Source organism: Canis lupus, chromosome 1 (genome assembly GCF_003254725.2).
Source record: "Canis lupus dingo isolate Sandy chromosome 1, ASM325472v2, whole genome shotgun sequence".
NCBI classification, from domain to species: Eukaryota; Metazoa; Chordata; class Mammalia; order Carnivora; family Canidae; genus Canis; species Canis lupus.
Window position 1 is genome coordinate 44,963,308 of NC_064243.1, and position 13,680 is coordinate 44,976,987.

The following is a 13,680-nucleotide window of genomic DNA, read 5'->3' on the forward strand; positions in this document are numbered from 1 at the left end:
GCTTGTGCTGCATGAGTACAGATGTATCTGAGCTTCAGTGCGTTCTCTTCATGCCTGTAGATTCTCACCTTTTAATAATGTCCTAGTCCCACATGGTAGCTGCTTTCACTTGTTGAAAAGTTCTGAGAAGTTGTTGTGAGTCATTATGCCATTTCCTCTGTAGTTTCCAGCTGACTTAGTGCCCCTGGGGTGGGGGCCAGGCGCCAAGGGAGCAGGGGTTTGGAGACCCCGCGGGGAACACTGCGCCCCTTCCAGGACTGGCCTCTAACTCCCCTGGGGGAAAGGTTGGATTATTAGTTTCATCAATGGATCAGTCTTCTGCTGTTCTGGATAATAACAAGAAGGACCAGGCAACAACAAAATCTATTTTCACTAATAAGGGAGACAGGAGGAAACTGAAGGCAGGGTTTTGAAGACACCCCGGTTCTGTCTTTTCTCCTTTCCATTCTTGTTTGTTGTCACGCCTCCCTATCCCTTCTTTTGTTTGTTCAGCCTCCAGGCATCCCTCCTCCTCTGTGACTCACCTTCTTCCTTCACACTCTCTGACTCTTTGCTGCCACCTAAGTTCTCTTGTGTTTTCAGAAAACAGACGTCATGAGGAAGCTCCTAGATGTGCAATTGCTCAGACAGTTCTGGCTTCGCATTGCACGGGCCTGGGGCTCCTTAAGTGTGGTGTCACTTGAGTCCTGCCACCTTTCTATCTCTCAAGGTGCTTGGAGAGTTGGCTTTGGAATGTTCTAGAATCCAGGACCTTCATGGTTCATTCAGCCACGACATAAAGGATGATCAGATGAGAAGACTGGCCTGGGTGGCATCAGCCTGCTGTTCCAGGCCCCAGGATGGGGCAGGGCATCTGCGCTCTCTTCTCAGTTGCCTGGTGAAGGCTTGAACATGGTGGTCTTGTAGATAGAGTTCCCACGATGGAAAGACGATTATCAAACCATTAATCTCAGGTGAGATTTAAAATCAGCTGTGTCTGAGGCTCTAAAATTTTTTTTAAAAATTTACATTCTGTTGTGGTCATGTTGTCTCTGATATCTTTCCTGCCTGTTTTGCTTTCCTGCCTGTCTGTGTATGCCGTCCTAGGCTGTCAGCTGTGCTCCACGTTCCTGGGGAAACATGGCTTTGGCTACTATGGATTTATTGACTTGGATTTTCTAGAAGATTAATCAAATTGCCTGACCTTATCAGAAATAATTGTCGTTCTAGTTTAAATTTTATTACCTCATTTCTATTTAGTCGGTGCTGGATTTTAGAGATTGGTGGTAAAGTCTCAGATAAATGTGTGTGAGGCAGAAATTGTTCCATTTGAGATAATTAATTTGAGACCCTGTCAATAAGATGCAATCCAGAGTAATGTAACAAACTTGATTGTAACACTGCCTAAATGGGGCGCCTGGGTGGCTCAGTTAGTTAAGCCATCTGACTCTTGGTTTTGGCTCAGGTCATGATCTCAGGGTCGTGAGATCAAGCCCTGTGTGGGACTCTGCTCTCAGCATGAAGTCTGCTTGGGACTCTTTCTCTGTCTGCCTCTCTCTCTCTCAAATAAATACATAAATCTTAAAAAAACAAAACAAAACACTGCTTAAATCTAGCAAAAAGAATTTAACTACAGCTAAGAGTAAAGGGGCCTGCAGGTCATATCTGTGCTCACTCAAGAGAACTAGCACTTGGCAATATCCATGCCTAAGAAAGGTGGTCAGGACATTAATAAGTAATTTATATTTCATATTTTTATGATTTTTTTCTTCCCAAAGCTACGGTTTTTTGGAAACCAGATTCCAAGTACTATTTTCAGGCAAATACTGGAACTGACAGTCTAGGACTTTTTAAGCCCAAAGGGGATGTGGATTTCAGACAAGTCCTAGAACTTCGACCTTCTCTCCTACGCCCACACCATTCTCCATAAGTGACTGAGGGCCATCCTTGACCATGCAGAAGTCAGTGTAGTTGTCAGAGGGTCACAAGGGAAGGGTACTGGCCTCCAGAGCAGGTAAAGAGAGGTCCTCTCCTCCTGCAGCTCCAGTGAGGTCATGTGATGCTGTCCTCGTAGCCACCTTGGTTTGTGGTGCAGCAAGAGATCATAGATGGTGAAGCTGAAATGCTCAGGAAAGTGTTTTAAGAATTCAGAATTTGTCTGCATCAAATTTGGGCAGGGAAATAGCCCCCTTCAATTCCAAAGTTAGAGCACATACTCTCATCTGCCTGCCCCAGAAAGTAACCATGGCTTGGTTTCTTCTGGAGAATGTTACAGGGCAGCGGCAAGCATGCTGGCTGTTTTGCGCCTCCTTCATGGGTGGCTAGGTGTTGCTGTCACTTGGGGTTGACTCTGATTGTCTCCATGGCCAGGGCTATCCCAAACAGCATATTTGCAGTTTATATTTGGAGAGAGTGGGATATATAAAAGATAAGATTCACAAGAAGGATTTCATGCCTTGCTGTACTAAGAGGGAAAAGAAAGTAGATGTTTGTCTCTGAATTTGCTGTTGCTAGGACAGGCAGGGAGTGGAAAGACAGCAGGACCCAACAGGACCTGATTGCTGGAGCCTCTCACTCCCTGGTTGGTGAGTTTTCGGAAAGTTGCCTCAACCCTTGAATCCTTCCATCCTTATTAAAAAGAATCGGACTGTATTTCCATGACAGTTTCAAGGAGGTGAAATTAAAAAAAATTCCATGTGTGAGAAACAGCTTTGTGAACTGCAAGGGGCACCCAGCCAGGGTGGAGGAGGTGGGGGGCTCGTGTAGGATCTATTAGTCTGTGTGGCTGGGAAACCCCCTGCAACCCTCCACACACACCCTCGTGGACAAGAGGACTCTGCAAGAGGCGGCCAACCCAAGGCTTGTGTTCCAAAAGACAGACCAGGACAACTGGGGGACGTAGTTCTAAGGCAGTCTGGAAGCTTTGATGCTCAAGGAGTACCACCATCAAGGACCTGAAATAGGCGCAACTGAATTACAGCTTCCTGAGCATCTGAGAACTGCTCGCAGAGCTGAGTGCTTGGTCTGCAGCCAGGAACCAGGTGCTACCCTACTTTTTGTTTTTCTAGGTAAGGCAACAAGGAAACCCATGTAGATGGCAACTATAGAAAGAAAATATACTTCTTAGGGAACCCCAGGAAAGGGGAGAAGACTCAGCTGGAGGACAGTCTGGACTTGGGTTGCTGGGCAGAGCTGTCCTAGGCAGAGTTGGACACAGCCAAGAGTATGGGATTGCCCCCTTTCAGGGTTCAGCTGTTTGGTCCCATCTTTTATTTATCATACAGATTTGACTTGCCTGAAAAATTGGTGGTGGACAGATTGATCAGAGCTCTAGTTGGTCAAGAAATATGATTACAGTTGACATTTATATTCATGCATTGTTTTCCTTCAAATACAGTGACAAAGATAGGAAAAGATCTCAACTCCGTAAATCCTCAGAATATGTGACACTTAAAGACCTTTCCGGAAAAAAACTGCTTCAGTACGCTATTATCAGTTGCCAAGAATAGTCAGAGGCCTAACTCTTGAATAGAAATGTTGTATTTGGGAAAACTGGCAATAAACACGGAAACCAACTAGAATGTTCAGTGAAGACATTAACTGCTAAAGGAAGAGTTACAGTAAATACACAAGTTTCAACTACTTTATTTGATTGCCAGAATGAAAGTGGGCTATGAGAGAATACTGTAGGAAGAGAACAGAAGTGGAGCTGAGCCCAGAAATCAGTACTTCTGGATGGAAAAGTGGCTGAGAGTAGTGTTGATAGGAAAGAAAAGTCATAGTTAAGTATGTGTTTTACAAAAAAAAAAAAAAAAAATTCAGTTGAAAGATATTGGCTTAGAGACCAGTATCTTTAACGAGATAAAGATATTTAGAATGGATGTTAAGTGATACAAAGTAATCATAGAATTTAAATTCAGTTCTAAATGCCCCAAGTCACAGGACAAATAGAATCATCTCAGCCATCAAAAAGTAACACAAAATAAAGCAAAAACCAGTAGGAGAATTGGAGTCATTTTTCTGGGCCTGGATCGGAGCCAGTTGAGCATGCAGGTGTTTTTGTTTCATTTTGGACACAGTTAAAAGCATAGGACATAAAAGGGTTTATATCTTCTGTGAATTAAGATGCCATCTGTAGTCTCAAGAAAAATAACACAGAAGTCATCTCTTAAATTTCCACTTTGCTCACTAAAAGTTTTCAGAATAGAGTCTTATAGATTATGTTGAGTTTTATATTAAGGCTAATTTCAAGAGAAGAATCTCTTGATTCTTTGGCAAACTTATCCTGCGAAGGGACAGTAAATGTTTTAGGCTCTGGCAAGCATTCAGCTCTGCATTTCAGGGTAGACTCAGCCAGAGACAACAGGCAGGTGAATGAGCACGGCCAAGTGCTAATAAAATCTGATCTACAGCAACAGATGGAGGGTTTGGTTGGCTCAGAGGCCTGAGTTGGCCGACCCTTGCTCTGATGATCCACCCTTGCCGCTTCCTGTTTCAGAGTGGGGTCGTTGAAGTCTCATACCATAGGCCGCAGATTTTTGCATTCAGAAGTCAAGGAGAACTTGTGGCCCACATGCATCTCTCTCTTGATGAGCAGTTTTAGCCGTCCCTCCGAAGGAAGCCACAGCTTGCTTTCTGGGTGAAAACGGGAAAGCAAAGATCGAGTACCCAGCCCAGGCAATATGGGATTGGATGAGGCATTCTGTGTAAACTACGTGAGAGTGATCTTGAAACACCCAGGATTTTCTGCGAAGGAAGTGTCCAGTGGTGTAGAAATGCTGCCCTAGCCCTTGAGACATCCTTGGCAGAGACAGTGCGTCTTACTCCTTTCTGAGTTCTGACCCGACTTTAGTTAAATCAGGAAGCCGAGCAGAAGGCAGGCGGCAGGCCCTATTCACAGGGGCTCTGGATCAGCTGCTCCCTCCCCAGGAGCTGACTCTGGCCCTGGGAGCCCCAGCGTCTCTAGGGGATGCCGCTCGCCTCTGGGCACACAGCTCGGGCCTGTCCTCACAGCGGTGCCACCCGAGCTCTGAGTGTTTACTCCTGGAATGCACAGGTGTCACACGCATGCGCTGTGGCCCTCTCCCTCGAGAGTTGCACACGCTGGCTTCTCTGCCCATCGGCTGGGGAAGCTGCGCCCCTGGGCCGTGCCCTCCATGTGCCCCTCCACCTCTGTCCTAGATGCCCTGTGCTCCCCCTTCCTCCTCCTGGTCTTACCCCTTTTTCTGCCCTCCCCCAGCCCCTCCTTACACTCTCACAGGCGGTCAAAGTTCCCGTCTTGGGGGCCAGTGCTCCATCCTCAGCACCTGGAGCAGAGCCTGGCTCAGAGAAGAGGCTCCGTTAAGAGAGGTGAAGTGATTTTCCTGGCCTGTCCTTCAGGGAATTCAGAGGACATTCAGTCTTCTATACTTTAAAAAAAAAAAAAAAAATTAAAACTTGGCAAGCTGAACTCCCTGTATAAATGTTAGCTTTCATTGATCCCTTGTACTGTGGTGAGTATAGTATTTGCACATTTTACTTCATTGACTTGTAAGGACACTATAAAACATGCTCCCTGCTTTCCAGGTGAGCCCACTGAGTCGGGGGTGGGTGGGGGTCAAGGCCACACAGCTGGGAACCAACACGGCCAGCTGGGCTTGTACCTCCAAGACTGTGTGCTTGTCTCCTGTCTTGGAAAAAGTAACCGTTTCAGGAATCTTGGTCCAGCGTGTGTCCTGAGACCCTTGGTGTGAGCTTTGCACGTACACTTGGGTAGTGAAAAGGGGCTCGGGTGATGGGCTGCCCCGCTTGGGGGACACGCTCCCCTGTCTTTAATGCCACCATGACTCGCAGCTTGTCCTCCTCTGTCAGGCGTGTACGTAGCAGGTGGCAGGGATTGCCATGGTGCGGTCAGGATCACCCAGCGCCGCCGCCGACCCCTGCTCTCCGCTGAGGGCCAGGCCCCGCCTTTGGCTCCCGCCCGCCTCGCTTCTCTGCCCGGCCCTCTGGCCACGGCTGCACTGGCCTCCAGGTCCTGGCACGCTCTGTGCTCCCTCCAGCCCCAGACTGCGCTTGGTGTAGACAACTCGTTCATCCTCGAGTGCCCGGTGTCAGTGTGAGCGGCTCAGAGCAGGGTAGGTCTCTGTTCTGTCCACAGGACCCCACATTTCGGGTGCCGATCATCTTGAATTACTTGCTCAGAGCTTGTCTTCCCAGCCAAACTCGGGGCACCGTGAGCGGAGGAATTGTGTCAGTCTGTTCATCACTGTGTCCATAGAAACAGAACACTTTGAGCCTCTTCAACCTCAAATTATTTTTTTTTTAAGTGACAGGAAAGGAGTCCATTTATGAAAAATATTAAAAAATTAAGCCACTGGAAAAAGAGGAAATTCAAATGAGCCAAAGGATAAAAATATCTCAGTTAACACTGCATTTGTGATATATATCATACTATTTTTAGAAAAGCTGTGCGTGTATGTTCATATGTGGTGGAGATGCATAAAGCACACACCTCCTCACCTTCCTGGTAAATTGTGGTCTTCTCTGGTCGGCAGCCACACATCTGTCCCGCCGCTGGTAACTGTCGTGTGTGTTCAGAACGTTTCTGTGCTCCGACTTGTTACATTCATCTTTATGTTTCAGTGTAAAATAAAGGCTCTCCTGTGTCATAAGCTCACATTTACTTTTACGGTTTCCGTTCCCCTTCTGCTTTTGGAAATAGAACTCTTTGGTCTAGAAAACACAGTATGAGTGTCGTCTCGTCCTTTTTGTACCCTTTTGATAAATGTAAAAACCTATTTCCCTAGAGTTTTCCATCCAGGGATTGTATCACTAAGACAAGTGGTCCCCCAGATATAAATTTCATTGATCACCGTGAATGTTTTTTAACTTCCACCCAGCCCTGCCAGGGTGCTGAGCACTGCCCCCTCCTAGCGTCCCAAGAACCTCTGGGCGGCAGGCAGGCTGTGGTGCTGCCAGCTGCAAGCCTGGAATGGAGTTTAGCCACCGGCCGGGCAGGACACCGTCCACCCTTGCTGCCCATGGATGAAGCCCATCTCTGCTCAGTAGCCTTCCGGGGAAGTCACCTAGCCCTGTGCACTCCTTCTGGATTCCTGTTGCCGCGGCCACTTGGGATAATATTAGATCTTTCTGTAAGTTAGTCAGTGACTTTGATGTAGTGCAAAGTAGATTGAGAAGTCCTTTGTACAATTTTTAGATAGTTTTTTTTTTTTTTAAACTAAGGAATTTTCTGACAACTAATTTGCTAGGATGTGACAGCTGACACCATAGTTGCATGCAGATTAGTCAGTCATACAGGCTTCTCGTAGCTTCCAGATGATGAGCCACAGAGGTTTTAAGTGCACAGTGTGAGAACACGCACCATGGAAACTGCACCCTTTCAGGGCTAGAGTGTCCTTGAAGATAAGTGTCCATTTGCCCAGAGTCTAAAGCTTTTTCCTTTTTCCCCCGCAACATTCTTTTTAGGGATAATAGAAGTAGTAGAAACCTAGTTCTTCTGCTTTGCATGCTGGTATAATGAAACCCTGTGACCGTGAACCAGACTAGCACTCGATCCACAGCGATGGCTCAGTCTCAGCTGGTCTGCGTGACGGAGGGAGACGAGGACGTGGTGGCAGTTAGGGATCCGCCAGACTGACTACATGTTGTCAGAGGACCAGTTACCCAAGCAGTATGAGGGTATCTTTCCTGCTAGCTCTGCTGTTGGCCAAGACCATTAAAGATCTTCCCCCGAAGTTAACATCAGTTTCCCCTAAGTTAACATCTGTTTCCTCTCAACCAGGGAGTGAAAGGAGCACACGCTGCAAATGCTGTCATTTACCTTTAAGTATCTCCCTGTGAAATAGAACTCCAAATTATGCAGAGCTTTTCAGCTTTTTTTTTCTTAGCCTGCAAGTATTTGGGGCCCAAGCAGTACAAACAGAGAAGTCTATAGTACCTGGTGTCCCTACACGAGGACTCTGGGCTGTAGGTGGAGCCAGGAAAGCTGGGGCCAGACTGGGCTGATGACAGGTGCAGGGCTGCCAGTGGCCGCGATGATCCATGGAGTAGCAAGATCTCAGTCATCATTCCTGAATAGTGCTAGATAATGTGATATATTTATCTCAGTGTGATTTTTTTTTCTCTTAAGATCCAAATCCTAGGGCAAAATTGAAAAGCCTCGGGTAGCCGTAACTCTAAATAAGAGCACAGTAAACATCAAAGTTGTCACAGTCAGGGCATCGAATTTTATTAATTCAAGCTAGGAAGAAGGTGGCATGACACCTTTCTGATGAGAGTATTGCACTGAACCAGGGTTAGCAGGGCATCTCAGACCCTGTTTGAGGAGGCTCTGCCCCCGCATTCCTCCAGACAGACTCTGGGGCAAGGTGCTTGACCATCCTGAGTTGTTTTGTTGCCACTCCTGAGAGATGGGGCTCCTGGAAGAAAGACACATTTCAGCTCTTGTATAAGGAAGCAGAAAGGTCTCCTTGGCCATACATTTAAAACTGCAAAACCAAAAGTAACTTTCAGATATCTGTTCTCCCCCGGCTTTATCCAGATACGGTTGACAAAACCGTATCTTTAAAATGTACAACTTGTTGATTTGTTATACAAATACATTGTGAAATAGTTACCACGGTCAGTTAATGAACATACTTACCCATCACCTCACATAGGTTTGTGGGTTTTTTTGTTTGTTTGTTTTGTTTTTGTGGTGAGAGCACTTAAGTGCTTTGATGCCCAGGTACTCAGTGAGATGTTCCTCATCTGTAAATAAGATCAAATCATTTTGAAGCAGAGATTAGCCAGCCTTAGTATAAGCTTAAAAACCTGAAAAATTTTGTTTTGTTCAGTATCACTGCTGTATCCTTACAACATAGTTTTAGGGAAAACTGTTTTCATTTAATTTTTAAAAGGAATTCATAAAAAATATTTGTTTTGTTTTCTCCCATAAAAAATGATGCCCATAGTGAACCCAAGATTATTAGCACTGAACCTACGAACTGCAAAATACTGATCTGAGGTGTGCATTTGAAGCTGGGGTGTTCTTTCCTCCATGTAGGCAAAGACTATTGAGCTACAGAATCCACAAGCATCCCCAGCCCTGACTTGCAACCACCTATCTATATTGCTTTTAAAGCAGCATTTCTGTGTTGGGGTTGGGGGGATGGTACACATTCCAGGTGCAGTTGTCTGCAGATGTGTGGGAGCTACATATGCTTCTCCAAGCAGAGGTGGCCTCCAGGGCCTGGTGGCGGCATCCCTAGGGCACCTGGAGTGTGTTTGGATTCTGTTATGTCCTGACCACAAGGGCAGAGGCAGGGGAGCACATCTGCTTTGCCTCGTGCTCTACCAGATTCCCCGGGAGGGGCGGGTGCCCCACAGAGCTAGACAGGAGATGGTCCTGTGCCATCACAGCCCCCCATCCCCCTGCCACATTTCTTGACCCCTCATCTGTTAGTCTCGGTTATAATAAGGATTACATGCCAGCAGATTTTGGAGAACACTTGCTGTGTCCATCTGGCATACAGCAGGTACTCAGCAAATGCGAGTACCTTCCCTTTTATTCTTGACCCAGTTGGTAATTTGAGGGGTTATTTGATGCTTCTCTTCCATCAATAAGGAAGTCGACTGAGAAATGAGCCAGGATCATGCGGACGACTGCGGGGAGAGCTGGGATAGAACTCTGGTCCTCTGCATCTTGCCTGTGCTTCTCACCCCATCGCTGTTTTGGGTGTGAAAACAGCCCAACCAGTCACTGTTCCTAGAAGTTGCTTCTCAGACACACCCAGAATTCTACCTTTAACAGTTCAGCGTTGAGGACTGTTGCTAAGAATGGAGAAACTGCAACGTAACCACCTAAGCAACTCTTGCAGATACAAGGTGGAAACACCTTTAGGTTAGTCTCCTTTTAGAGTGCCTGCCTCCTGCTCACCACCTCCCTCAGATAGTAGCTAAGCTGCTCTGCCTGAGAAAGGTGACTTTGTCGCACTTGAGCACTTCATTTTGGTATCTTAAAAAGTACATTTGCTACCAAAATCTCCACTAATGTTCACTTTTCCCAGTTAATCTTACCAAAAGTGTTCTTAAAATGAATTCTGGTTTTCTAAAATGGCAAGATACTTTATTTTTAAAAATCTCGTTATTTTAACACTGCATTGTTAGGTGTGATTTTTGACATCCCAGCAAGGCAAAGCTGTAAGCTCACCAGCTGCCATTAACTTATGGTACATTTTGTCAGATCTTATTTTGTGCAGTATATGTGAGCTTAATATAGATTCTATAGCCCTGGAGGCTGTTATTTTTCAGAATTGCAAAATTATATTGTCTGAGCTTGTGGTGCAAATACCAGGATAGAGATTTCAAATAAGTGAGTGTGGAGTCTCAGTATTATTATCTGGGGTTGTTTAGCTCAGTTCGTAGAGCGCTGGACCCGGACTACGAGGGCCACTGTGGGTATGATTCTATCTACTACTTCCTCTGTTTCCTGGGCTCAGACCGCATACCTTTTACGCGGCCGTCCTTCACTGCAGACCCTGGGGACAGCGTGGTCGGGCTGAAGGCAGCCCTGCCTCTGGGAAGGTGGAGATCGCTCACTGTACTGATGGGTAGAACAGCAGTTCTCACATGGGTCACACATTAGCCTCACTTGGGAAGCTTTTAAAAAGTAATCATTGCTTGGGCCCTATAGATCCTGATTGAGTGGGTCAAGCCATGGGTATTTTTTAAAGCTCCTGAAACAGCTTAACGTGTAGCCAGGGTTGAGATCCAGTGGAAAGGAGGAGCACAGAATTTGGAGTGGTTTGGTTGTATTCCTTAATGCTGCTTTAGGATGCTCCCATCCTGGAAGAGAGGAAAGCTGCCTTTTGCCTGCACTGTTCTGTTTGGCTTTTATTATATGTCATTAGGCTTTGAGGGCATGGCTGAACAGTGTTGGGATTTCTTCAGTAATGAATCATAAGATTTGGATGTTTTAAACATGGAATGAGACATTTTTGATAAATCAAGATGCATTTCGATTGAGCCTTAAGATCCACATCTGTTTTCTTATTTTTGAAAGTTTACCCAGAATGAATGTCTTCTGACAGGCGTTACCAGAAATATGCTTGTGTTCACAGTTAATGAATAAAAATGTGGATAATGCATATATTAGAGGAGAATCATTAGTACTTTCTCATCCTTTGAACTGTTTTGGAAGTAAATTATTTTTTATTATCTGTGTCTGTTCATCTAGCTGAAAGCTTAGTATGTAGTATATGACTGATTGAACTTTTGCACCAAGATTTATGTGAAAACAAAAGAGAAACAGGGATATTTAAAGAGCCCCAAGATCTGGAAGTTCTCATCACAGACATCTGGCTGGGGGAGGAGGCTCGCTTTCACTCCCCTGAGTTGGGTTCTTTATATTACGATGCTCTTTCCCCACTGTACTTCTGGCTCATTCTGTGGCTCTCCCTGGGAACACATGTCCTTTCCAGGACCATGATATGACTCCTTCCCGAAGCCTCCCAACACAATGAAGTGGCTGCTGTTGGTTTACTGCGTCTTACCTCTTTTGGATCTGTTCCACATGAGCTTGGGTTGGTTTCCAGAGTGCCTATGGTGGTGCTCCAGTATCTCTTACCTTGGCAAGTATATTATCTCCTCACACAGGAACTATTATCTCTTCTTTTTTGGAGCTAGAAGAGGCCCCCACTTGAGACCACTGAACTAAAAGGTTAGCCAGAAGATCAGTGTTGAGGGTGGAACAGAGAGGAAGACAAGAAGGGAGGGCAGCAGCGTCCTGTTTTTGCTTCGAGGCTTCTAATTTGTCAGGTGTCTGCTTTCATAATAAGGGTGCATCAGACCACTGTGGTCGACCAGCATGCTCATGTGAGTTGTTCACGCTATGAAGCATTCCCAAGAAGCTGGATGGAGCGTTAAGAGATGGTTGTGGTGTGTTCAGCTTTTTACTGCAGCCAGAGTGTAGAGATCAGGCCCGAAGGCAGTGACAGGGAAAGGCACGGCCCCTGCCCATGGCAGGCTTACACACTGGTGGGTGGTCGGAAGGGCTGGAGCTTGTTTGGGCGTGGGACGGAAGGAGAAAGGTTAAGTAAAAAGACACTGAGCATAATCTGATGACGCACCAGGCACTTGGGAAACCTACAGGAGGAGACACACCTGAGACTTGCAACCACCGGCCTCAGGCAGGACCGTACAGACGGGCTCCCCTTGAGAAGACTGTTTCAATCCACATAGGAACTTACTCTGAAGGCCGTCAGTCCCGGGGGCCGCCAGTAGGCGGGGTGACAGCCACTCTTCTTGTCCCTCAGTCTGTGTGATTTCATTCCCACTGTCATGGTGAAGTTCCCACGAAGCCCATTTATCCCTCCTCTCTGGTAGTCACTGCCTTTGCTGTGTCACCTGCTGCCCTGTGGGCCCTCCCCAGGGGCCCTGCACCCCACAAGATAGGGGGTATGACCCTACCTTCACCCCCATCCCTGGGACGCACAGCAGCTCTAACCTTTCCACTGCCATTCTGCTGCCTGGCGCGAGACTGCAGAACTGCAAGCCCCTGGTGGCCTCGCCATCCGAAAATCCTTGGGGTGCCACGCCACTCTGGAGGCTCCCAGGGCTGTTCTGTACGGGAGGCTCCTCAGTGTGCTCTTAGGAAGCCTCAAGCTTGGTTTCAGAGCACCCTCAAACCGATGGCTAGTCCCATACGTTGTTTTTTAGTTTCAGTACGTAAGAACCATCTCTCAGCTCTTAGGACAACAAAAGACAAAGCATTATGTGTCCGCACTGAGCTCATATCTTTACTACGGTTATCTTAAATGACAGCCAGACTCTTCTGACACGACTGAGACCACTTGCCCTTGATTTTTGCCCCTGTGAGGCTGCTGAGAGGGTGCTGGGCAAGGGTAAATTAAACACTGGCTGGCTGATAATAATGGAGCACGTCCTGTACGTTATTTTCCCCGTCTCGCCGTCTCTCAGAGTGCAGAGCAGATCACCGTGCTGTGTAGGAGTTTCAACGACACGCAGAGTAACGGCATGGAAGGGCCTAGGGGGACTCGGGACCCACCTCCGAGGCCACTGGCTCGCCACCTCTCTGATGCAGATCGCCTCCGGAAAGTCATCCAGGAGCTGATGGACACGGAGAAGTCCTACGTGAAGGTAACGGGAGACGGCGCGCGTTCTTGCCTGCTCGGTCTCCCTGTGGTGGCCAGCTGTGTGTCGGCAGGGGTCCCCAGGCCACATCTGCCCAGAACACCAGCTCATGGTGGAGCTGCCCTTGAAGTGTGGATTGCTGCCCAAGAGGGTGACAGGGCGGACGAGCTGAGAGGACTTGGGGAAGAATTCGATTCTCCGCTCATGTTGTTACCAAGGCAGCTTTCGCTATGGAAACAGATGTTCTGGTTTGTCATCTGCAGTCCGTGGGAAGGGAGTCTGTGCTGTGGGAAGAGAGGGCTGGGGGTAACTTTAGGGGATGAGGCCCCGGGGAGCAGCTTGCTCACAAGCAGCCATCGGTGTGGCCCCCAGACCTGCCTCGTGGAGGTCGCCACGTAGGACAGGTCCCACACAGGGCCGCTCCCACCCCGGCACGGAGCGGTAGGTGCCAAGAATCTTCGGTACCCGGAGAATTCACTTACTTTTCTCTGAGGCCCCCAGTGAGTAGTTGGAGAGACATTCTGTGGCAAACACTGGCACCTGGGAAGGAGGAGAGTTGTTCTGTGTAAG

General features: G+C 47.3%; 1 protein-coding gene across 11 annotated transcripts in view; it reads left to right on the forward strand.

Moving 5' to 3' along the window:
- TIAM2 (TIAM Rac1 associated GEF 2) overlaps window positions 1-13,680 on the forward strand; it is a 130,707-nt gene that overhangs the window by 102,170 nt on the left and 14,857 nt on the right. For 8 of the 11 annotated variants that reach the window (XM_049113827.1, XM_025422592.3, XM_025422593.3 and 5 more), the window contains one exon: window positions 12,937-13,116. In XM_049113827.1, the coding sequence (XP_048969784.1) occupies window positions 12,937-13,116 (180 nt within the window). Of the gene's footprint in view, window positions 1-625; window positions 954-9,836; window positions 9,860-12,936; window positions 13,117-13,680 lie in introns of those variants that run through there. The other 3 variants (XM_035710628.2, XM_049113824.1, XM_035710633.2) reach the window with 3 other exon arrangements.